Genomic DNA, 24748 nt, shown 5'->3' on the forward strand with positions numbered 1-24748 from the left:
TCCCAATCCTGAATCCATTCAGATTTATTATTATCATCTGTGTGGATCTCCTGGAGCTTGGCAACATTAACTTTCTTTTGGTTTAAATATTCAAACAGAGCTGGTCTCTTTGCACAATCTCTACTTCAATTAATATTTAATGTTCCTATATTTAGAGTCTGCATTTTAGGGTTTAAAGGAGAGATACACTGCAATTTACAAACACCAATAAAAATGCACACATAAAAAAGAAATAATGCTTGTGTAGACTTATCCATCATTGCTTTTTTAGAGAGGCATGAACTTTGCTTATTATATTTTTTAATTGATCTCTTTCTCTTTGCTCCATTCTCAAAACAGCTGCATTACGCCTAAATTGCTCGGCCGAACTTAAAAACAGTTTTAAATCAGGGAAGTACTCAATCACTTCAATCCCTCTTTTCCCTTTAATGGAGCTTAGAAATGCCTGAATGCTTTCAGCACTATACCCTCCTCTTGCTTGCTGACTAGCCAACATATCAGAGCGAATCGATGAGTCAGTATCACTGCCCCCATCTTCACTAAAATCACCACCGCTGACCGCTGTGCTGTGCGTTTGAGTGCAATCCGCTCTCACAGGTAGCTCGCTCACTGATTCATCAGCCTGACTGACTCCATCCTCAGAAACGAGGCTGCGTTCTGCTGCAAAACTGGGTCTAATCTTAGCCTTTCTTTTTCCTTTGGGGAGTTTAAACTCATCCACTTCCATCTACTTTTCTAACACTAAAACTGCACCCTCATTCTGCTCAGCGCTTTCCTCAATCTGCTCTCTCCCCTCACTACCCTGTCCGTCAGCTACCACCCCCATCACAGGTATCCATCCTGCCTCAGCCTCAATCACAGCTTCTCCCACCTTCCTGTCTATTTCAGATGATTCCTGCAGCTCACTCTCCCCATCTACGCCACCAGACTCAACCAAACCAGGTTGGAGCTTTTCAGCCTCTCGCTCCGCTCTTCCATCTACAGCGCTGTGATGGGAAGGACCAGCAACCTGACTCTCCGGTTCAGCTGCGCTCTCTCTCACCTCAATGGCTTCTCCCCCCTTGCTTTCAGTTTCTCCTACAGTCTTGCAGTCCTATGCAATATGCCCTTTACGGCCACATTTAAAACATTTCATTAAATCAGAAGCAGCAAACACTATGTATTCGCTACCATCCACCCGAAACCTAAACGCTGCATTTAGCTCTCCAGTCGGGTCATTCAGAAGCATATATAACTGTCTTCTGAAAGAAACGACGTGCTTTAAATCCGGCGATTTACAACCCAGAAGAATCATTGTAATGCTTGACATTATTTGACCATGATGGCTTAGCTCTCTCTCTAGAAGTTCATTTTTCAGAAAAGGCGGAACATTTGAAATTGTTATTTTCCTGGCGGGAGTTGCAAGAGGCAGAACAGACACTAACACTCTGTCAATAACCAAACCCACTGAACCATTTCCAAAACTAATATAATATTAATCAGAAATACCACTACAGCCTTATTCATACGCGATGCAGGCTTGATATTCTCACACCCAATTACTTTTCCAAGTTCAACCACACATTTCTCAACTGGGACAGACACATCCACTACAACTTTTATGCCATTTCTCTGTGTTAAAGCCAGTGATGGTCAGACAAACTGAGTGTCAGAATGCATTCTGAACAAGACTGCTGCAGCCTGGGAAGGTTTCGCCTGGACGTCTGGTCAGTGTCTAGCCCTAGACGACGTCTTGCTCACCCTGCGGGAGTGTAAAGGAACAGCAGCATTCCCTGTGGGTGCCAGCCTAGACTCGTAACGAAATGTAAAGTGAAACCCCAGTGCACAAATGTGTGGCATTCATTACATCAACTCACTCAATGATGATTTAATTAGAGTACATCATCATTAAACTAACAACGTTTGTCTAAGTGCAACTGTATGCACATAAGCCTATCGGCTTGTAACATTTCCCACAATCCTTCATCTGTGCTAAGTTACTGTTAGATGACCTTGCTTCCCACTCTGTATATCCTGTTAAAGGCCAGTGTGAAAACGATATAACTGAGGATAAATCAAAACACGGACAACATCTCAAACATGCTTTTCCATATCTGGACAAGCGTTTATGTAAAATGTCTTTGCCAAGTTTATTATAAGCTAACAAATTCTATTAGCAAACACGCTGCTGACCTAGTTAAACAAATACACTGGCTCCTAACAAACAGTTCTTATCTTCAACACACACTCACTTTAAATGGCACTGGGTTACATGGTTGAAAGACACTTGCACAAAACAGTCATTCCATACATACACATTGTGACAGGGCAGAGCCTGCACACTGGGGAAGGTGTGTTTGCAGCTCTTTTAACACAGCCACAGGTTTAAACAGTCATGTTCCAAGTTTTATTCATGTAATTAAAGACATCTGCTAGTAAAGTCGGCAGATGTATAAAAGCAGGTCTTAATGTGTGTTAGTTTGTCTGTGTTAAGGCTCAGTCCTGGGGATAGACCTGGACTAAGAGAAGGTACTGTGTTTAAATGCTTATGTGTATGAGGGTTGGGTTTTAGGTCACCGGTAAACAGCGTAGCTGTCCAGTATGAGTTAAGAACAGTTTAGTTTAGCCCTCCTTGGAGGAGATATTTGTTTTGCTTGTTTTGTTTTTACATGAGAATAAGTATACAGGCAACATATCTGTGGTCCAGAGCTCATTTTAAACAAGAAGATGGAGTGAAAAGTCCAGAAATGGCAAAGCAATCCCCACTCTGCCACAATATATACACAGCAGGGTTCAAAAAAACAACATAGGATTCACAACATTGCTTAAGCAAGGACCAACTGCTTAAATAACATGCTAAATGTTTTAATGAGTAAGACATCTCACGAGTAGAATGGTACCCAGACATGTTCTCTCTTTTCTAGGAAAGCAGCACAGCTGGGAACAGGGAGTTTGTATCTGGATAACTTCACTTAGTCTGCTTGCTCCCTAAATATCTCTGTGTCCCTGAATATGCAAGACAATTTAATGAACAATCTCTCCCACGAGTGCTGGGGTACCCCTGAATATCTTGGTATCCCTGAATATATAATTGAATAGGTAGGCAGGGACAGAGAGAGAGAGGCTGGCCACATAGGCCACCGTTACCTTATCCTCCTGCTCTCACCCTTCATATCACATCGATAAAGAAGCATGTGCAACATGAACACTTACCATCACTGTAATCTATAGCAGCATAGTCCCCAAGGAAGAGGGAAGCAGCAAAGCTACTGACCAGGGATATTCTCTGCAACAACAAGAAACGAGACGCATGAATTAACATTGCAACTGAGGTGCACAAACTAGGAATAAACTAGGAATAAAGAAATAACACCTAAATATTTCAATGAAGGTCACCTCAGTTTGTTTGTAGTGTCCAGGATTTGTCTTCCAAATCTTTGCAATCTGATTTCCAGTGAATCTCTGCAAAACAGTCAAGATCAAAAGCCCTGCGTTTTTTTGTTCATGTTTAATGAAGGATTTCCTAGACTGATGAGGAATGTTATTTTAAACAGCTGATCTCTGGGTTGACCCAGTTATTTTCTTGTTTGTACAGTTATCTGCAGTGTAGGGTTTTTATCTAGCTATTAGTGATACTGTACTGTGCAGTACAAGTAAACCTGGTCGTCTGAACTTCCTGCTAGAGTGACTGGTACAGTACCTGTTTTAGAGATTCTTCAGGATGAAATGCATGTGTTACTATCTGAAATCCCTGGAATGCATGTGTTACTATCTGAAATCCCTGGAATGCATATGTTACTATCTGAAATCCCTGGAATGCATCTGTTACTATCTGAAATCCCTGGAATGCATCTGTTACTATCTGAAATCCCTGGAATGCATCTGTTACTATCTGAAATCCCTGGAATGTATGTGTTACTACAGTATCTGAAATCCCTGGAATATATGTGTTACTACAGTATCTGAAATCCCTGGAATGTATGTGTTACTACAGTATCTGAAATCCCTGGAATGTGTTACTACAGTATCTGAAATCCCTGGAATGTATATGTTACTACAGTATCTGAAATCCCTGAAATGCACGTGTTACTACCTGAGAACCCTCTCCGACTTTTGTTGTTTTTAAAACTTCAAAAACCCAGCCAGCTTGCCAATTCAGAAACTTGTTAAACTTTTTTTTGTTTGTTTTTTTTTCTTCCTATTCTTCCACACAAAATCTGTATCACACCAAAAGAACACCACAGCAGCCTTGGCTTAGCTTAAACAAATGTTTAAGAAAAAACATCTGGCAACTGTTCTACAAGTAATACTAAACTTCCAGTAATTCTCATTATAATATTTTTGAATCCAGGTGACTGAGGACACATAAAAGCTTGATCTGTTAATAAGTAATAATAATAATAATAATAATAATAATAATAATAATAATAATAATAATATGGGAAAAATAAGTATCCCTGAGACTCTGTTATATCTGTTTTCCTGGTCCTTGTTTAACTGTCTACTCATATCCCTGAGACTCTGTTATATCTGTTTTCCTGGTCCTTGTTTAACTGTCTACTCATATCCCTGAGACTCTGTTATATCTGTTTTCCTGGTCCTTGTTTAACTGTCTACTCATATCCCTGAGACTCTGTTATATCTGTTTTCCTGGTCCTTGTTTAACTGTCTACTCATATCGCTGAGACTCTGTTATATCTGTTTTCCTGGTCCTTGTTTAACTGTCTACTCATATCCCTGAGACTCTGTTATATCTGTTTTCCTGGTCCTTGTTTAATCGCCTACCTCATATGCCCGAGACCCTGTTATATCAGCAAGCCGCTGTGCCCCCCCGAGCTCCTGCTCCAGGTGCTGGCATTGCTCAGTGGTGCTGGAGTCCATCCAGACAGGGCTGTCTGTCACTGCAAAGCAAGACTGCAGGGAAACAGGCTCAGTCAAATCAAGGACTCGAACGTTCTGGATAGTCCCTTCCTCGTTTTATCTTCACACTGGGGTGAGGGTGAGATACCTACTGTATCCATATCATAACACGATTGAACAGGGTTGGGCTCAGTTCCTTTTTTTCAATTTTAAAATTAATTCCAATTACATCTCCTTTTAAGGAATTGATCCAAACCTGCTGACGAACCTGTTACCTATACAAAACCAAATCCTACAAGCATGGATACTGACCTTCGACCAGCCAAACCCTCCCCTAAACACGCTACCAACACACACCTTAGCAAGTGTGAATGAACTAGCCACTTGGTTCATTTCATGCTGAACGAGCGATATACATTTACACAACAAGCGCAGAGATATCTAGCATCAAAAAACGTCCATGTTTGGCGGTCCTCACTCAGTGAATATTTCTGCGTCTCAGTGCTGCCTGTTAAAGACCACGTTCTAAGGCATGAGAGGAAGGTAACGGATCCATTCCAGGTTTAATGACATCATCTCACAACACATGCCTATTTACTAGTATAACCAATCGAGGACCAGCTCTTGTGTCACAAATCACCCGGACATAGACTCTGAAAACCTGGTGCTAAGGAATGCACATCCCAAGTTTCACTACAATTGGATCCAGACTTCGAGATATATCTAAAAATGTAAATAACTGCACACATACATAGCGGGGCCTCCACGACACCTCCCCCCGGAGAACACATTAGGCATGAATTAGGCATGAAATGCCAGTCACTGGTCTGTCTGCGTCTGACTTGCATGAACAGCCAGTAATGGTAGGAAACAGAAAGACTGAAAGCTGACAGACCGAGCTCAAGGTTCTGTCTGAAAATACGGTTGTGAAGAGGACATAAACAGAGTTGGAAATGAATCTGCGCCGAAGCACAGTGTGTTGACAATGAAAGGAAAGATCCGCCAGATAAAATAATTCCTGAATTAATTGATTTCATATAAAAGTTGGACAGATTTTACTGTTATTTATTTTAAAACTATACTTGTGGTATAAACAGAATATTGACTGATTGTTCACGGTATACAGTTTGTATCCTTAAATAAACTACTACTGGGACATCCTCCTGCGATGATCTTAGATCCTGTATTATAAACCACAAAACCACCTCCACTCCAAAAAAACAAAAACACTAAAGTTCTCTTAGATAAAGAAAACAAACTGGATTTTTAAGTTTTAGTGTGTTGCGCTTCAGTCCAGGGTTACTGCTTGGCCAGTCGCTTGCCAGCTTGCCAGTGCCAGCCACATACAACATGTCAGTAACACACATCCCTGCCATGGATGGGGTTTTGATGCAGCTGGGGTCTTCTCATTGAAGACATTCTAAAGAAATCGTGCAACCCTATGCAGTGTGTGTTCAATCGTTTACCGGGAGCAAACTAAACCGGCTTTACTTGGCATTCCTGATAGAACACAGTGCCAGCCCTACCTCCAGTATCCCATGCAGAGGCTTATCAGGTGACATGTTCTGGAGGATCTGACGGGAGCCTTCTTTCCAATACACACTGCCATGCTGCTGGAAAACAAAACCAGGTGAGTGACACAATGTCATATATACGCAAATGGGACAAAACATCAATATGCAGCCTGTGTTTTGTGTGAATGAACACAGGGTGACTCGCAAACAAGACTATTGTTGTCATCATGTGTTTTTCTTTACTCTGGTGTGCTGTTTATGAATCATATAGGGGTAACATATGATTCTATGTTCATCAGGACAGTTTGGGACTAGGGCTGTCAGTTAAGTCTCCAAATAGCAATCGATTAATTGGGCACACAGAATACAATCGTTCGAAAAAAAAAGTTGAATACTGAGATTTAAAACCAGGTACCCAGTTCCTGCTTTGGAACCGACGAACCGGATACAAATATGAAAGATCCGGTTCCAGAAAGTACTATTGTGGTTTTAATGAAACAGATTATTAAAAAAACATAAAACAATTCATTGGCAAAGACCTGTAATTTCTGACAAAAAAAAACATTAAAAAAAAACCCTGATAAAAACAAACTTAGCTAGACTATGTGTACAACACGCACTTAGCTAGACTATATGTTTAAAACACACACTCAGCTAGACTGTTTAAAATACACCACCAGCTAGACTATATGTTTAAAACACGCACTCAGCTAGACTATATGTTTAAAACACGCGCTCAGCTAGACTATATGTTTAAAACAGCTAGCTAGACTATATGTTTAAAACACACACTCAGCTAGACTATATGTTTAAAACACGCACTCAGCTAGACTATATGTTTAAAACAAGCACTCAGCTAGACTATATGTTTAAAACATGCACTCAGCTAGACTATATGTTTAAAACACACACTCAGCTAGACTATATGTTTAAAACACACACTCAGCTAGACTATATGTTTAAAACACGCACTCAGCTAGACTATATGTTTAAAACACAGCACTTAGCTAGACTATATGTTTAAAACCTGCACTTAGCTAGACTATATGTTTAAAACACACACTCAGCTGGACTATATGTTTAAAACACACGCTCAGCTAGACTATATGTTTAAAACACACACTCAGCTAGACTATATGTTTAAAATATGCACTCAGCTAGACTATATGTTTAAAACACACACTCAGCTAGACTATATGTTTAAAACACACTCAGCTAGACTATATGTTTAAAACACGCACTCAGCTAGACTATATGTTTAAAACACAGACTTAGCTAGATTATATGTTTAAAACCTGCACTTAGCTAGACTATATGTTTAAAACACACACTCAGCTGGACTATATGTTTAAAACCTGCACTTAGCTAGACTATGTTATCCGTTTTGTTGTCCCTGTTTTGCACTCTGTGATTGTTGTGTCTTTCTAATGGTTTCTCTGCTGACAGTAGCACAAGTGCTTGTTTATATCATGTATATAAGATGCCACCCCTCCCCTCTTCCTGCTCACACATTGACATGCAGTCGTGTTTCTCAAAATAGTTCAGGAACTGGACTCAAAATACCCCATTCCAATGAGATTCAAAAAATTTTATCAGCTGTTTATCAGCTGTGGGCAGCACTGACTGTACTTACATGGACTCAATGAGGAAACGTAGACAGAGCACGCAGCACAAAGCATACAAAACCGTATCTTTCCCAGGTTTAACAGTTCAGCATTAAACTCCAAAGAAGCACAAACTATATACAGTCAGTTTTCTTCAATGTGCTCAATTTATTTACAGGCTGTTTGCAAGGAACACAAGCCTGTTGTCCTGCTCTGGATCCAAGGTGACGTGCTTTATGTTTACATGGAATACACAGAGGGGCGTACTTACAAAGCATTTTTAAAACTGATCCGCTGGTAGGATGGGACCAGCAAATCAGATGCTAGTTAACATGAGCAGGAAATGAAGAGCACGCCCACTGCTTGACTGGCAGAAATACTGTAAATAGCAAGGCAGGGTGTTCGGTGCAGTTTCGTTGATAAACTTAAATAATGCTATTACGTATACATATTACAAAAATGCAATTATTGCCATCGATTATCCAGTGTTTATATTGATCTATATTGTGGGGAATGGAATCGATTGAAAAAAACTATTTTCGGTTTAATCGTAGCATGCCTATTGGGGACAGTTCAGACTTTTAAACTCCTGTCGAAATGCACTCTGGTATGCGTTACCTGTCTCAGGTACCATTCGCTTGTATTTTTCCTTTTAAGAGAAGCAGGACTACACTTACCAGAATACACTGGGGTGTGAAAAGCCTGAACTGTCCCAGACTGTCCCAGTGATCATGGAGTCCTATGATAACACTAGAACAGATTCCGTTTTGAAAGTCACAATTGGTCTGACAGCAGATCGGACACACTTTGATAAAGAGTTGGCAGGTGCTTCTGCATCAAAGTTGACAGATTCCAATGGCAACTGTTTTTTTTTTGTCTAATGCCTGTATTGCTTCTGCAGAATTGATCAAAAATACTCTGGTAAGTGGTGTTTACCTGCCCACTCCCTGACAAGGCTTTCACACAAGAGAAATCAAACCCAGAGGCCTTCATCTTACCCAGGATCACATCAAGAGCCTGAAATTACAAACAAAAACCTTTTTTAACACATTTTACAAGCCCAATGTTATGCCCAACGGTTCCTCTCAATCGCAAGTATTGTTTGAATACAAAACAGACACGTGGTTGAGAGGCTCTTGGTGCTTCACATTGCCACATTCAGAGGGAAATGAAAGATTTTCTCCCAGGGCAGTACGACTGGCAGCTATGACATCACTTTGGGAGACAAACCCCTACTTGATTATTGTCCTAGACAGTGTTGGTCAAGCACCCTGTGGACAATAATTCTAGCTGGCCCTTCCAATGCAGGTCTTTATTCAAGACACATGTTTAGTAATTATTCAACTGAACTCATTAAATCTACAACCGGTCCCTGAAGTAGCAGAATTGGGCATCCTTGTTCTTTCCTGGCCAACAAACATCACTGAACAAAGGCAAACAAGAACGCAAGCTGACAAAATATCACAACAGCAGTGAAACAGGCTGAAGTAAAACTGCATAGAAGTTACCCTTCCCTACCTTACCTGTGTGTGTGCATGACTGCTTTGGCTGTATATAACCCCGTGGCAGAGTGAAGGAGGGAAAAAGGAGAGAAATCTGGCCTGCCCACAGGTGGAGGCATGAGAGGGAGTAACTCACACAACCACACCAAGATGGAGCATGCCTTAAGCACAGAGTCCGGTTGTGAAGGCCATCTTGGAAAGGTCAGAAGCACAGGTGTTTCGGGTTATGCTAATATCAAATACAGATTAGGTCACACACACAACTGAGTAGCGGCTGACTGTGATGGATCGATGGAGGCGTGGCCAGGGATACAAAAGGGGAACTGTGGAGAGATCCCCTGGAAGGAGTCGGTGGACAGTGGAATGTGTATTGTGCCAACAGCTTGTCTTGTGTTTCCTGAAACCAAGCCTGAGGATCCCAGAGAAGGATTACTGGAGACAAGAGAGAAGGAGAGAGCAGACACACAACCACTCGGGAGCAGCACAGCCTGACTGATCCCAGAGAAGGATTACTGGAGACAGGAGAGAAGGAGAGAGCAGAGACACACCCACTCAGGAGCAGCACAGCCTGACTGATCCCAGAGAAGGATTACTGGAGACAGGAGAGAAGGAGAGAGCAGAGACACACCCACTCAGGAGCAGCACAGCCTGACTGATCCCAGAGAAGAATTACTGGAGACAGGAGAGAAGGAGAGAGCAGAGACACACCCACTCAGGAGCAGCACAGCCTGATTGATCCCAGAGAAGGATTACTGGAGACAGGAGAGAAGGAGAGAGCAGAGACACACCCACTCAGGAGCAGCACAGCCTGACTGATCCCAGAGAAGGATTACTGGAGACAGGAGAGAAGGAGAGAGCAGAGACACAACCTCTCAGGAGCAACACAGCCTGACTGATCTCAGAGAAGGATCACTGGAGCCAGGAGAGAAGGAGAGAGCAGACACACAACCTCTCAGGAGCAGCACAGCCTGACTGATCCCAGAGAAGGATCACTGGAGACAAGAGAGAAGGAGAGAGCAGACACACCCACTCAGGAGCAGCACAGCCTGACTGATCCCAGAGAAGGATTACTGGAGACAGGAGAGAAGGCGAGAGCAGACACACAACCACTCGGGAGCAGTGCGGCCTGACTGGGATTAACAAAGAAAGAACTTTATTATATGTGTAAATAGTGTGTGTGTGTGTTTGAAAAATACACTGTGTGTTGCACCCAATATAAGAGGCTCATAATCCATCACAAACCCCTCTCTGCTGGCCACACTGAAAAACAGTCACATTACAAATACTGTATAACATCTTGGTGTGAGGGATGGAAAAAAAAAGACTATTGCATAGCAGTTTCACCCACTCCAAGTTTTACTACGAGCTTGGTTTAGCCACAGCACTTAGGTAACAAGCTCAGGTGTCTTATTAAACTCATAGTGAAACCAGGAATGAATCAAACTCCCATGCTATGGGAGTCTTACTTCCATCCCTGCAATGTACACATGCTTATCCCAAGGTAAATAAAACCCCTACTCGCTGTGGGACGTGTTCAAGAGGCTCAGGTCAGTCTTTATTAGCACGTCTTGGGGCATGTGATGGTGAACAGGCAGATTTACTGTAGATTTGACAGATCATATTGCACTTTACCTTGACCCACATCAGTACAGGGGAGGTTACAGTTAACCGGTCACTGTGGACATGAACACCGCCCTGGGTCCTGCAGAACAGAAAGACACATACTGCACAAGAATAATAAGAAGAATATGGAATAAAGCGCACTGATTGAATACTGCTCGTTTTCATGGAGCGGCTTTGAGGTGTGGCTGGTTTCAGTCAGTAAGAGGTCCCATGTCTAAATTGTACTTATTGGAAAATGTTAAACCAAGAGTTAAATAAGAATTACTGCAAAACATGTGTCAGCCAGCGAGTAAGAAGAAGTCGTGTATTGACTGTGCTTACCTGTATTCAGGAAGCTCTGTGTCAAACTGCACTGCATTCTGATGAACAGCGGTCAGGTTGTCATCAACAGCAACCACTTTCAGCTAGGGAAAATGATTTCAAAACCAGTAACAACGGAAATCTGTCCATTGCTTACAATGTTAAATTCTCACGGTAAAGTATACAGTGCGCCATGAACTAGTACAACTGCAGGGATGGCAATAAGACTCCTGCTGCACAGCACTGTCACCAGTTCCAGGTTTTACTACCAGCTTCATTAACTCACAGTAAAACCAGGAACGGATCAAACTACACTGCAGTGGGAGTCTTGCTTCTAGCTTGATATCATACAGAAAAACATAGCAGTTAGTGGTTGTGTTTAATGTTTTATAGGCGTTTTTCAGATTATGTTTTCATTTTTTAAATATTTATTTTATTGTCAAGTAGTGTCCAATGACTATGTTACATTTTAGCCTTCGTACAAACAAGCCTTGTTGAAAGTCCAGTTGGTATGTATTCCCTGTAGTTCCAGTTGAAGTGATCCCTCCTAAAAACATGATGCTCTGTGTCACTGTGAACTCCTGCAAATTGAGTATTTGCAGCAGGACGTTACTAATGCTGCGCATTTAAGATCTATAGATTAACACTGCCAGTTAAAAAAAACACATCTGAAATATGAAATTGTAGCCATTCCTGCTCCATTTTAAAGCTAACTGATTAAGTTCAAAGTGCGTTTCAAGGAAGAAGACTAGCCAGTGTTCTGCTGCGGTACGAAGTGCAGAGGCCAGTAATAGGGACGCGGCGACAGCTCCCACTCCACATACAAGTAAAAACTGCACGCTTTTCATATAACACATTCAGCACTTCTGTTTTTTCTGTTTTTTTTTTGTTTTGTTTTGTTTTTTTTTCTGATTAAATAGATAGCCTAGGCATTTTACATATATATAATTGTATCCTTGCTTTGCTTTTTAAACGAGAGCGAGAGAGAGAGAGAGAGAGAAGACGCTTCAAATTTTTAATTATTATTTTTAAAGAAAACCAAGTTATAAACTTTCATAAGTCCCTGGTGCAAACTCGCCACATGACCCATTGTAGTAGATCATATGAGCAAACACGGCGACTCACTCCTTCCGCGTCTGTAAACACTCAGCCTGCTCCGGTATGCATTAGTCAGCGTAAAGCGAGTATTTTTAAAAAATGTTTTTAACAAGTGCAGCTACATACCTGTTGGGTGCTGAAATCAAATCCCAGGTAGCAGCGATCAGACAGTAAAGCCATTTCAGTTTGAATGCACTGTACAGGCTTGGGTACATGGATGTCAGTCACTACCCCTGTGTCAGAGGAAACCAAAGAAAAAAATTAAAGGAGCCGCTGACCAAAATGTGTGGATTTTATTTTGTTTGTTACACAGAGCCGTATATAAAAAAAAATACGGAGTACAGTATATTCTCAAGGCTGGAAACAAGACTCCTATTGCATAGCCGTTTCACCCACTCCAGGTTTTAACACAAGCTTGATTTGCCACAGCAGAGAGAGAGAGAGAGAGAGAGAGAGAGAGAGAGAGAGAGAGAGAGAGAGAGAGAGAGAGAGAGAGAGAGAGAGAGAGAGAGAGAGAGAGAGAGAGAGAGAGAGAGAGAGAGAGAGAGAGAGAGAGAGAGAGAATGGCTGCTTATTGAATCTGCACCCTCAAAATTTTTCAAGCTCACGTTTTACTTTGGAAAGTGATATACAGTGAATCGCTAATTAAAAAATACAATTCATGGCCATTTATAAAATGCACACAACCCCCCGTCCCCCCCCCCCCCCCCCAAAACATACATATCTGTGACATAAAAAATCTGTCTTCTTAAAAATGAGAGGCTCTCAACCCTGAGCCCAGTAGAAGAATCGGAGGAAGGAATGGGTGTGTACTCTAAGCCAGTTGTTACCCAGTGTTGGTTTTCATTTCAATGGAGCTCTCAGTTAATTAACTAGACCCTTCATTGAACTGATCATTTGCTTAATTAGATCTTTGTAATTGTTCTCAGCTCCTAAACAGTTGCAGATTTCAGGTTACTTATACAATGTTATAGCTAACTTGAAATCTGCAACTGTTTAGAGCTGAGAACAATTAAAATGGTCTAATTAAGTAAAAGTGAGAGCTCAGCTGGAATGAAAACCAGAAGACACAGGACCAGTGTTGGGAGGCCTTGCTCAAAACACTAACAAATTATATAGTCGTAAGAGTAAACAGTGTGTAAAATAAATCAGTACTCATTTTATTAAACACACACAGAGGACTGGAATCAACGACAGACTGACCCAACCAGGCCACTGTATCTATATACTGTATTTGCAGACCTGGTTGGAGACAGGTCTGCACAGACTGTATTAAAATAATAAATAAAATAATGTATGTAAAACAAGCATAAAACAGACCAAGCCACACACAACAACTACTATTTTCAAGGTCCACAGACCAGGGCCTTGCCCCTCTGCTTCTGTTTCAGGTCCACCCCATCCTGTCATCATCCGGTTACAATTCAATTTGGATGTCCTTTTGGTACTTCAGTGGTGCAAACCAAACTTCAGTGCAAATGTCTGCTGTGTCACTGTTCACAAACTCCATGTATTAGTTACCTCAGTAAGCCAGCTGTGGCTAGTTGGAGTAATAGGGAAGCTGTTTTAATTCTAGCTGTGTTTAGACTTTTCTGCACTATCAAGGTGTTGGTCGTTGATCATGCTGCTACTGTTTAGAACCCTTTACAGTTAAGCTGCTTGCTAGGCTAACATTACTAGGCTAATTGCTTACTCAGTAAACCAGGTGTGGGTAGTCTGACTTGGACAATGTAGCAGGAAAGTAAATGAACAATGTTGGCTGGGAAAGGTGACTCCCCTTTGCTAAACACTCTAATGCAATGCCAACACACATTTACACTGGGGCGCTGGCCAAAACAACTGATGGAGGAGTGAAATGAAAAGAAGCTTTGTATATGAAACTGCTGTGCATTGATACTGAATATGCAATAAAAGCTGCTTTTTCCTGTGGGAAATCAAGCGATCCATGAAAAGGTGAGCAGTAAACGATTGAATGTAAAGGTTACAGAATGTAAGCCTGTGCAAATACTGTGTCTAAAGACAGTACTGCACCCCTGTGCTTGTGAAGCTGCAACCTGGATATCTGGGTACATGTTCTGTTTAGATTAGGGTTAGTATTAGAGATTCATAACATGCAATGGAAAGTTAAAACATATCATGTGCACTGCAGAAGGTGCTGGTTCCACTTGTGGTTTATTAGGTCATTGTACAGTACTGGACTTTTTAACTGTCCCTTCTCAGGCTGCTATCTGGCATAGCAATGTCTCAAGACAGCAAGCAGCTGCATTGGATTACTAACAAAGTGTGTTCTTTCCCACCGGCTGCTTGCCCCCCCTAATTGTGGACATGCTTTGCAGCCAGTGACATGCTTTGACCCTGAAGATGAAATGACCTAGGAAGTGAAACGTACTCAGAGTAAGGAGTGTAAGTGGGAGTTTTATTAACACAGAACATTCAACTAGGGGAGAATGTAATCAGCATTCTTTCAGGTCAGACTAGCTTATTGAAAACTGAACTGGAGAGGCGGGTCACTGCAGTTTTAAGATGCAATGTTCTGTGTAATACTGTAGGTAGTTTTTACTGTCACATAGCATAGAGATTGCTTAGCAATGATCGGTCTTAGGGGGACCGGTATCTTAGGCGGCTCAATAATAATGAGGTAGTATGTTACCAGTGGGAGGCGCTAGAGATGACCACTCCACGTTATATGTGATATATATACATCAGTGACTTCTATAATCCATTCTCCATTTGACATTGCATGGAAAGTTTATTGGGTCTCACCTTCATCTGCTGTACAAAGCCACCTGCCTCTAAGCCATCTATTTGCTAGTGTCATAAATAAGCTTTCCGAATCGCACCACCGCACCTGTTTGTTTAAACAAGGCACTGCAAGTTTGCATGTGTATTGTACCATGCTTTTTTATTCAGGCTCGCTTTCATTGATTAACACAGAGGAGCAAGCAACCAATACTTTATCCTTTGCACATCAGTGTTACTCCAGATCATAATTAATTAGTCTAAGTTCAGGTGACCGTTTCAGTGTCACAGTCAGACGGCGTTTCCATATGCAACAGGTGGTTGACACACTGTCATAAAACGAATATTACGTGTGAAATGCAAAGAAAGGAGTGAGATGTTATCTCGCTGCTGTATAAGTCTGGCGCCTTCACTGGCACAGATGGTGAAGGCAGGTGAATTTGACAACGCAATGATAGGAGTGAGTCATGCTTCGAGTAAAGAGGCGACACACAGCGATAAGCATGCAACTGAGATGGACGTTACCCTCCTGAAGGAACAATACCGCTGCATTAGAAAGAAACTCAGAACGCACGTCGTTTGGTTCAAAACAGGTAAGCGAATTGATCGTATATCCAAGCCGCTTTCAACGCGTTCATTCAGGGCGCAAAGTGGAGGAAAACGATTTGTTTGTTTATACTTTTACATTCAAGATTGTGTGTCTGTTCATGTTTGAACTCAATAGACGTTGGCTCTGCGTTTATTTGAGGAGGTTGAGTGCACATCGCATTTACACTAAATAAAGCAGAATGTGTCATAAAATAACGCCATAGATTGTTCGTTGGGGGTATTTAGTATTGTTGTTACTGCATGAGGCAAACTAATTGCAGTCCTCGTTAACTTGTTCACAACACAGCGATAGTGATATTGAATGCATTGGAGCATACAACAATATGGCTGTGTAGGACAGGTCCCTTTATTAAACAAAGTCATGATGACTTGTATGATAAGAGCTGCTGGTGATTGCTTAGGGCAATCCTGGTCCCGAGGACCCGCCGTGTCTGCTCGTTTTCATTCCAACTGAGCTCAATTATTTAACTAGACCCTTCATTGAACTGATCACTTATAATTGTTTTCAGCTTTTAAAAGTTGCCGAGTTCAAGTTATAACATGTTATAGCTAACTTGAAATCTGCAACTGAAAACAAGTAAAGGGGTCTATAAGCAAATTATCAGTTCAATTCAGGGTTTGAGAACTCAGTTGCAATGAAACCCAGCAGCTGCAGTAGGTCCCCAGGACCGTGACTGGGGAAACCCTGCCTTAGGGGACTAAATACAGTGCAGTAATACCCTGCCCACACTACGCCTTTAACTGTATGAATTGCCTATAAAGCGGCTTAAAAGTATTGAGCACCATTTGTGCCAAAACTATCCAGCCATTAATTTGGCAATGCATTTGTCAATTTGTTTGTCAATTCATAACTGGTCCATTTGTCCAGCAATTCGTCCATAAATTTGTCAGTTCATACAGTAATTCATAAACTTATTTGTTAATTCATCTAATAATATTTGTCAATTTGTCAATTCATTCAAATGCTTCACACTAAAGCCCATACAGCCTTTCGTATTAATGAATTGACAAATTCATTATTAAATTAATTAACAAATACATTTATGAATTACTGTATGAATTGACAGATTAATGGATGAATTGCTGGACAAATGGACCAATTCATGAATTGACAAACAAATTGACAAATTAATGGCTGGACAGTTTTGGCACAAATGGCACTCCATATAAAAGTGCTAAATGCGGTTATGGTCCACACTACGCAGCGCTGACTGGACCCGAGACCCAAGAGCATCCCAGGGGGTAGTCTTGAGTCCGGTTCTGAATTACATTGCAGGTAGAGCGGTTTGCCAGAAGTGTGGATGCTTTATACCAAACTACATTTGTTGTGTATCCTCCAATATCTTTCTGATATGTTTGCCTCAATACTCAGAACAGGCAGCACCTGAAGGACTTGCTGTCATTGTACACTCTGCAGGTATTCATTTTCATGCTTAAAAACAATCTGTCCAGACATCCCTGTTAAACTGTGCCGAAAATAACAAAAGCACAGCATTCAATTAGGTGAGTGCAAAAACCAAATGCGAGTTAAAAGTGGGATCGGGGATGAACAATTCACGAAATGTGTCAGCTGTGTTTGAAATAAAATTAAGGGGACCATAGTCAGGCTCAGGCAAGATAGGAAGGAAAAGGCAAAGATTTTTTTTGTAATTTACAGCTTTTTTCTGAGTTTAATTATGAAACAGATTCAGCTTGATTTGTTTAAAAGGGCATCACCTGATTAAAAATAAAACCTGACAACTTCAAGCTGTACTTGTGAAAGTTCACATTTACTTCTTCCAAAATACCTGTTTTGTTTCTTTTTAGCAATATGGCGCTCTAATACCACTGCTCATAACCGCAACATTATTCCTCTAGGTGTTTTTTCACTAACCTATTAAGATCTGGGTCTTATATGTTGTGTAAAAGTATCCCACTGTGTCTAGGGTTCTGGTAAATGTATTTAACCTCCTTTGAATCTGCACCCCCTTTTATTATTAGCAATGGATCTAAAATAGTTTTTAGGAAACCCAACATTTCTTGTCCAATAACTTGTTTTATTGTTTTGTTATTATTATTATTATTATTATTATTATTATTATTATTATTATTATTATTATTATTATTATTATTATTATTATTCCTGCACAGCTAACAATGAAGAAATGAGTGGCAAGCCCCTGGTCACTGTTGTCTCAATAAACCAGAACGTGAGAAAAGCAAAAGCCTTTGAGGTGGAGATGCCCTTCAAAGAGATTCAGTTTCATTTCCCTGGCAACCTCCAGGACTATGAATCCCCCTGGCACACCCACCTGGGAATCTACCACAGCACTCAAACAGAGCACCGAAACACTGGAACAGCTGAAGAGATCGCAAAGACAATGGACTCAGGAGAGTGGCCCAGCCCCACAGCCGACCCCTCACTAACAAAGGATATCTCCCCGTCATGCCAGCAGCTGCTGGAGGAGCAAGCAGTAGATACTTCAGCGGCAGACAGCCAATCGGATGTGCCTGACCGCACCAGTAACTGCTGCTTGGGTGATTCACTGGCCCACAGGCCAAGAAAGTCCTTGACTCCTGCGATCCAGACTGGACAGCAGAGTCTAGTCGCTTATAAGCCACCAAGCAGCACCAAGCTGCTCTGCTACCCTTTCCCTCAGAAGAAATGCCCCAAGAAATCGGAGGCTGCCCGGAGACTTGGGTTGTATGCTACACGCTAATCAAGTGCCCTTTACTCAGTACACTCACTCACATGTACTTTTTAAAGCTGGGCGGATGTCTCCTCTTCACCATCAATGCACCAATTCCCTTAAATAAAGTAATACATTTAGAGCTACTGATAATATACCCAAGAGCTACTTAATTGTTGAACACCATTACATCAAATGACATTACCCAAGTGCTTAAAACTGTGCTTATAAAACTGGAAATACATCACAGAGCTGTTTGGTTGTAGTTTTGTTAAAATCAATGTGTGTGTGACCTTTTAAAAAATAAATAAATAAAAAGAGGCGTTCATTAAAGACTGGAGTAAAGGGTTTGGAAATGCATCCTGTCATGTTTTCACATGAATATTGTTGTAATGTAACTCTTTCAATAATGCATATTTGAGACCTGTATAGAGAATGGTGTTGCACATTACAATACCCCTTACTTTACAATACTAAACAATGAATCGACTGGCCTTTACAACCTGTACCTCCCTAACACAACAGAAGCACATTTGTATTGCTGTCATTTCCTCCTCACTTGCTCTATTTGCATAAATCCCAGTCAGATGACACACTTTCTTTTGTCAGTGTGAGCTGCTTTAAGTTTCTTACTGTATATTCAGCTAGTGTTAGTGTGACAGGTCCTTGCAGGAGGAAGTATGCTGGACTAAAACAGTTACCTATTCCCTGCTTGTACTGTGCCGGGTCATCCTGAAACAGTTACCTATTCCCTGCTTGTACTGTGCCAGGTCATCCTGAAACAGTTACCTATTCCTTGCTTGTACTGTGCCATGTCATCCTGAAACAGTTACCTATTCCCTGCTTGTACTGTGCCAAGTCATCCTGAAACAGTTACCTATTCCCTGCTTGTACTGTGCCAGGTCATCCTGAAACAGTTACCTATTCCCTGCTTGTACTGTGCCAGGTCATCCTGAAACAGTTACCTATTCCCTGCTTGTACTGTGTCAGGTCATCCTGAAACAGTTACCTATTCCCTGCTTGTACTGTTCCATGTTATCTTTGTTGCCACTGCATACTGTATGCACTAAAACACATTTTTTTCTGTGATATTTTAAAATAGTTTGTGTGACTAGCAGACTAACATGAGAGAAAATAGCCAAGGGGGCTGAGCTGGTTTGGTGTAACAAGCCAGAAGGCAGCTTATGAAGTCCAGACACTTATTATATAAAATGTTCCAGATCGTACAGTACATTGCCTAATTCCATTCCATACATTATATAACAATGTTCCAGATCGTACAGTACATTGCCTAATTCCATTCCATACATTATATAACAATGTTCCAGATCGTACAGTACATTGCCTAATTCCATTCCATACATTATATAACAATGTTTCAGATCGTACAGTACATTGCCTAATTCCATTCCATACATTATATAACAATGTTCCAGATCGTACAGTACATTGCCTAATTCCATTCCATACATTATATAACAATGTTCCAGATCATACAGTACATTGCCTAATTCCATTCCATACATTATATAACAATGTTTCAGATCGTACAGTACATTGCCTAATTCCATTCCATACATTATATAACAATGTTCCAGATCGTACAGTACATTGCCTAATTCCATTCCATACATTATATAACAATGTTCCAGATCGTACAGTACATTGCCTAATTCCATTCCATACATTATATAACAATGTTCCAGATCGTACAGTACATTGCCTAATTCCATTCCATACATTATATAACAATGTTCCAGATCGTACAGTACATTGCCTAATTCCATTCCATACATTATATAACAATGTTCCAGATCGTACAGTACATTGCCTAATTCCATTCCATACATTATATAACAATGTTTCAGATCATACAGTACATTGCTGTGGGAAGGTAGCCAAAGTGAGGAGACTCAGACGGAAAGTGCAGCAAATGAAATACTGTTAATTAAATAATAATTACCAAACAACAAAAGGGCACGATGGCCAAATAAAAAGAACAAACACCAAACACTATTAACAACACATTCTAAATACAAAATACACACCAATAAACCACTCACTCTCTCACACAGGTCCTGTCACTCTCACAAATACTCACCAACTAACACCCCCAACCACTCCCTTTTATACAGGTGCTGCAGCTAATTGGGCATTTCGCACCTCATCAGCTGCAGCACCTTTCACACATTCCTCACACAAACCCATTCACTCAGATCCACACAGCAGACTCACATCCACTCTAAACACCACAAAACACACAGACAGGCTGAACCCTGTCACACACCTCCCCCCACGTGCACAGCACAACATGGCCTAAACGGCCACCTCCCCCCCTAAATACCCGTTTCTTCTCAAAGTCCAGGGAGAAGAACAGAGGCTCCACTTGGCCCAACTCAGCGACATCTCCGGGCGACGGCAGGCAGATGGCATCCCCGGGCGACGGCAGGCAGCCGACCCTCGGGAGGCGACGGCAGCAGCAGACCCTCGGGAGGCGAACTAGGGAGGGAAGCTCCTGGCTATGAAGGCGGCAGTGGGAGCTCCACTTCTCCCTTGTACCCTGTAACCGGTGGCTCCCCAGGCGCTGCGGAGCAGCAGGAAACCCCAGGCGAAGCAGGAGCTTCAGCAACCCTAGAAGACAAAAAGGAAACACCGGCAACCCCAGGAGACAAAAGGAGACATCGGTAGCCCCAGGCGATGTGGAGAGGCAAGCATCCTTGGGCGGAGCGAGGCAGGCATCCTTGGGCGGAGCGGGCGTGGCCAACAGCGCAGGAACCTCTGGCCAGGGTTGTAGTGGCCAGAGTTCCTCCTCACTGTCAGCCTGTGGAGGCAGCTCCAGCTTCTCTGGTGGTGGAGGTGGGTATAAAAACCTGTTTCCCTCTAGCAGCAGGGCTGGGGCTGGTGTTGCTGCCGGCTCCTCCGACAGCACGGTTAGGGCTGGTGACGCTGCCATTTCCCCTGACAGCAGGGGTGGGGTTGCTGTCGGTTCCTCCAACAGCAGGGCTGGGGTTGCTGCTGGTTCATTCGACAGCAGGGGTAGGGCAGATGGCACTGCCGGGTCCTCCGACAGCGGGGCTGGGTCTGGTGGTTGGCATCTCCGCGGGGCTCCCTTCAGCAGCAAATAAAGGGGCTGCTGTGGAGCACCAGCTTCATGCCCTCGTCCTCACCCAAAAAAATCTGGGGGTTGGGCCTCCCGCTCCTCCCCCTCCAGCTCACAGGACTGTAGCTCCTCCACTTCCGGCTCTTGGGACGGCAGCGACGGCTCCTCCACTTCCGGCTCTGGGGACGGCAGCGACGGCTCCTCCACTTCCGGCTCTTGGGACGGCAGCGACGGCTCCTCCACTTCCGGCTCTTGGGACGGCAGCGACGGCTCCTCCACTTCCGGCTCTTGGGACGGCAGCGACGGCTCCTCCACTTCCAGCTCTTGGGACGGCAGCGACGGCTCCTCCACTTCCGGCTCTTGGGACGGCAGCGACGGCTCCTCCACTTCCGGCTCTTGGGACGGCAGCGACGGCTCCTCCACTTCCTGCTCTTGGGACGGCAGCGACGGCTCCTCCACTTCCGGCTCTTGGGACGGCAGCGACGGCTCCTCCACTTCCGGCTCTTGGGACGGCAGCGACGGCTCCTCCCCTTCCGGCTCTGGGGACGGCAGCGACGGCTCCTCCACTTCCGGCTCTTGGGACGGCAGCGACGGCTCCTCCACTTCCGGCTCTTGGGACGGCAGCGACGGCTCCTCCACTTCCGGCTCTTGGGACGGCAGCGATGGCTCCTCCCCCTCATACTGTGTGGGGCAGATAGCCATGTGTGTCCATATGCCCCTATGCTGCAAGGCTCTTTAAGAAAACCTCCCAGCTGTCATCCCTGACCTCCTCCTGCTGTTGCTGTTCCCTTTGTCGACTTTCTTCTAAAAAATAATTTAAATTTTTTTTTACCCCCACTCTGAGTCTCCAGGGGGCGCTATCCCACTGTGGCAGGGTAGCCAAAGTGAGAAGACTCTGAGATAGAAAGAGCAGCAAAAGAAATACTTTTAATAAAATAATAATTACCAAACAAAACAAAAGGGCATGATGGCCAAATAAAAAGAACAAACACAACAAATTCTAAACACAAAATACACACCAATAAACCATTCACTCTTTCACATAGGTCTTCTCACTCTCACAAATACCCACCAACTAACACTCCCAACCACTCCCTTTTATAAATGTGTTAAATTTGGAAGAAAAAAAACAACACAAAATCAATATGGGTCAGAGTAATGGGCAAAAATTAAAAAGGCATAGTAAAATGGGAAAACCCGGTGGGGTGCAAGACAGACAAAATTGAAATAGTAGAAATTACAAATAAATGCTTCCTAATGCAATTTGTCAAGGCACCAACTATTTGGGGGGGGGGGGGGGGGGGTGGTGGTATGTCTTGATTTTGTCTTTTCAAATAATGAAGACAGAATAACCAAAATAGATCAGGTTACACCACAACATGGTCTCATTTTTAAAACCCAAAAAAGAATGACTAAAGCTAAGGCAAACTATGAAGATATGAAACAGAGACTAAGAGAAGTAGATTGGAGTAAAATAGAGAAAACATCCACAGAAAAAGGATGGCTGTTCTTCAAAAATGTAGTACTAGAGACTCAAAACACATATATCCCAAAAATAGACAAATCAAAATCTAAAACAAAATGGCCAAAAAGGTTTAATAGATCAATTAAAAAAAAATATCCAGAGAAAAAAGGCACTTCACAGAACATTTAGAAGAGACCAAGAACAAAGTACACACAAAGAGTATTTGCAACTGCAAGTCAAAAAGGAAGTTAGAAAGGCCAAGAGAGAGATAGAAATGAACATTGCTAAGGGAGCTAAAACCAATTCCAAAATGTTTTTCCAATATTACAACAGCAAGAGAACATTCAAAGAGGAGGTTAAATGTCTAAGAGATACAAGCTGCCAAATCATAGACGAAGACAAAAAATAGCAAATATATTAAATTATTACTTTTAGCAAGTTTTTACAAAGGAGGATACGGGCAACATGCCCCACATGTCATCCAGTTCCTATCCAGTTTTAAATAACTTTAGCATAACTGAGGCAGAAGTGTTAAAGGGACTAGGAGCTCTTAGAAAAAACAAATCCCCTGGGCCAGATGAGATCCTCCCAATAGTACTCAAATAAATGAAAGAAGTTATTTACAAACCGCTAACCAAGATCATGCAACAGTCTCTTGACACAGGGGTGGTACTGACAGACTGGAGAATTGCAAACGTAATACCGATCCACAAAAAGGGAAACAAAACTGAACCAGGTAACTACAGACCAATAAGCCTGACTTCTATTATATGCAAACTTATGGAAAATATAATAAGATCCAAAATGTAAAATTACCTATACGGTAACAGTATCCTGGGAGACAGTCAGCATGGTTTTAGGAAGGGGAGATCATGTCTAACTAACATGCTTGATTTTTTTGAGGATGCAACATCAATAATGGATAATTTCAAAGCATATGACATGGTTTATTTAGATTTCCAGAAAGCTTTTGACAAAGATTAATTCACAAACTGAACGCAGTAGGGATTCAAGGAAATGCATGCACATGGATTAGGGGGTGGTTAATATGTAGAAATTATCTAGACAGCATTCAGAAATGGGCAGACACATGGCAAATGACATTTAATATTGAAAAGTGTAAGGTAGTGCACACAGGCAATACAAATGTCAATTATAAATGCCATATGGGAGATTGTGAAATTGAAGAAGGAATCTATGAAAAAGATCTAGGCGTTTATGTTGACTTAGAAATGTCTTCATCTAAAAAGACAATGTGGGAAAGCTATAAAAAAGGTACCACAACTGAAATACTTGGCTGACACACTACCTCCCAGGGGCCAGGTACAGCACTTCCACCTGTCCCAAACACTATAGCAATCTATCCATGGGATTACAGGCACCACCTGTCCCAAACACTATAGCGATCTATCCACGGGATTACACAAGTGTATATATCACAAGTCATTTCCTGGACCAGGTCTTGGGATGTGTTAATAAAAAGTAAATAAAAAATAATAAAAGTATTTTAAAAAGTGTATTATCATATAATAAATGAACAAGTATTTTTCTGTGTAACACTAACTACAGATTATGGAAAAGTGTACATGCCTTGTTATGGTACTCAATCAATGTAATCTGTCAAAGCAATATTTGTTGAATTTTGTTAATAAACATCCATTCTGAGGCTTTTGCTTTGTTTTGTTT

The 24748-nt window shown here is 42.0% G+C and overlaps 2 protein-coding genes across 3 annotated transcripts in view; one reads left to right on the forward strand and one right to left on the reverse strand.

The window, feature by feature from the left end:
- Positions 1-12901, reverse strand: part of xylb (xylulokinase homolog (H. influenzae)) — a 53074-nt gene extending 40173 nt beyond the window's left edge. Inside the window, exons 1-8 of one of the 2 annotated variants that reach the window (XM_041246831.1) lie at positions 12607-12901; positions 11404-11486; positions 11092-11161; positions 8894-8974; positions 6366-6449; positions 4765-4893; positions 3376-3441; positions 3193-3265 (exon numbers count right to left, since the gene is read on the reverse strand). In XM_041246831.1, the coding sequence (XP_041102765.1) occupies positions 3193-3265; positions 3376-3441; positions 4765-4893; positions 6366-6449; positions 8894-8974; positions 11092-11161; positions 11404-11486; positions 12607-12660 (640 nt within the window). In that variant the 5' untranslated portion in view covers positions 12661-12901. Of the gene's footprint in view, positions 1-3192; positions 3266-3375; positions 3442-4764; positions 4894-6365; positions 6453-8893; positions 8975-11091; positions 11162-11403; positions 11487-12606 lie in introns of both variants that reach the window. The other variant, XM_041246830.1, reaches the window with a different exon arrangement.
- Positions 12902-15634: 2733 nt separating this feature from the next.
- Positions 15635-18832, forward strand: LOC121313777 (uncharacterized protein C9orf152-like). Its single transcript, XM_041246572.1, has 2 exons — positions 15635-15812; positions 17959-18832. Exons 1-2 carry the CDS (start codon positions 15641-15643, stop codon positions 18525-18527), a joined length of 741 nt encoding a protein of 246 aa, XP_041102506.1. The 5' UTR covers positions 15635-15640; the 3' UTR covers positions 18528-18832.
- The last annotated feature ends 5916 nt before the right edge of the window (positions 18833-24748 follow it).

This window comes from Polyodon spathula, chromosome 4, assembly GCF_017654505.1.
Source record: "Polyodon spathula isolate WHYD16114869_AA chromosome 4, ASM1765450v1, whole genome shotgun sequence".
NCBI classification, from domain to species: domain Eukaryota; kingdom Metazoa; phylum Chordata; class Actinopteri; order Acipenseriformes; family Polyodontidae; genus Polyodon; species Polyodon spathula.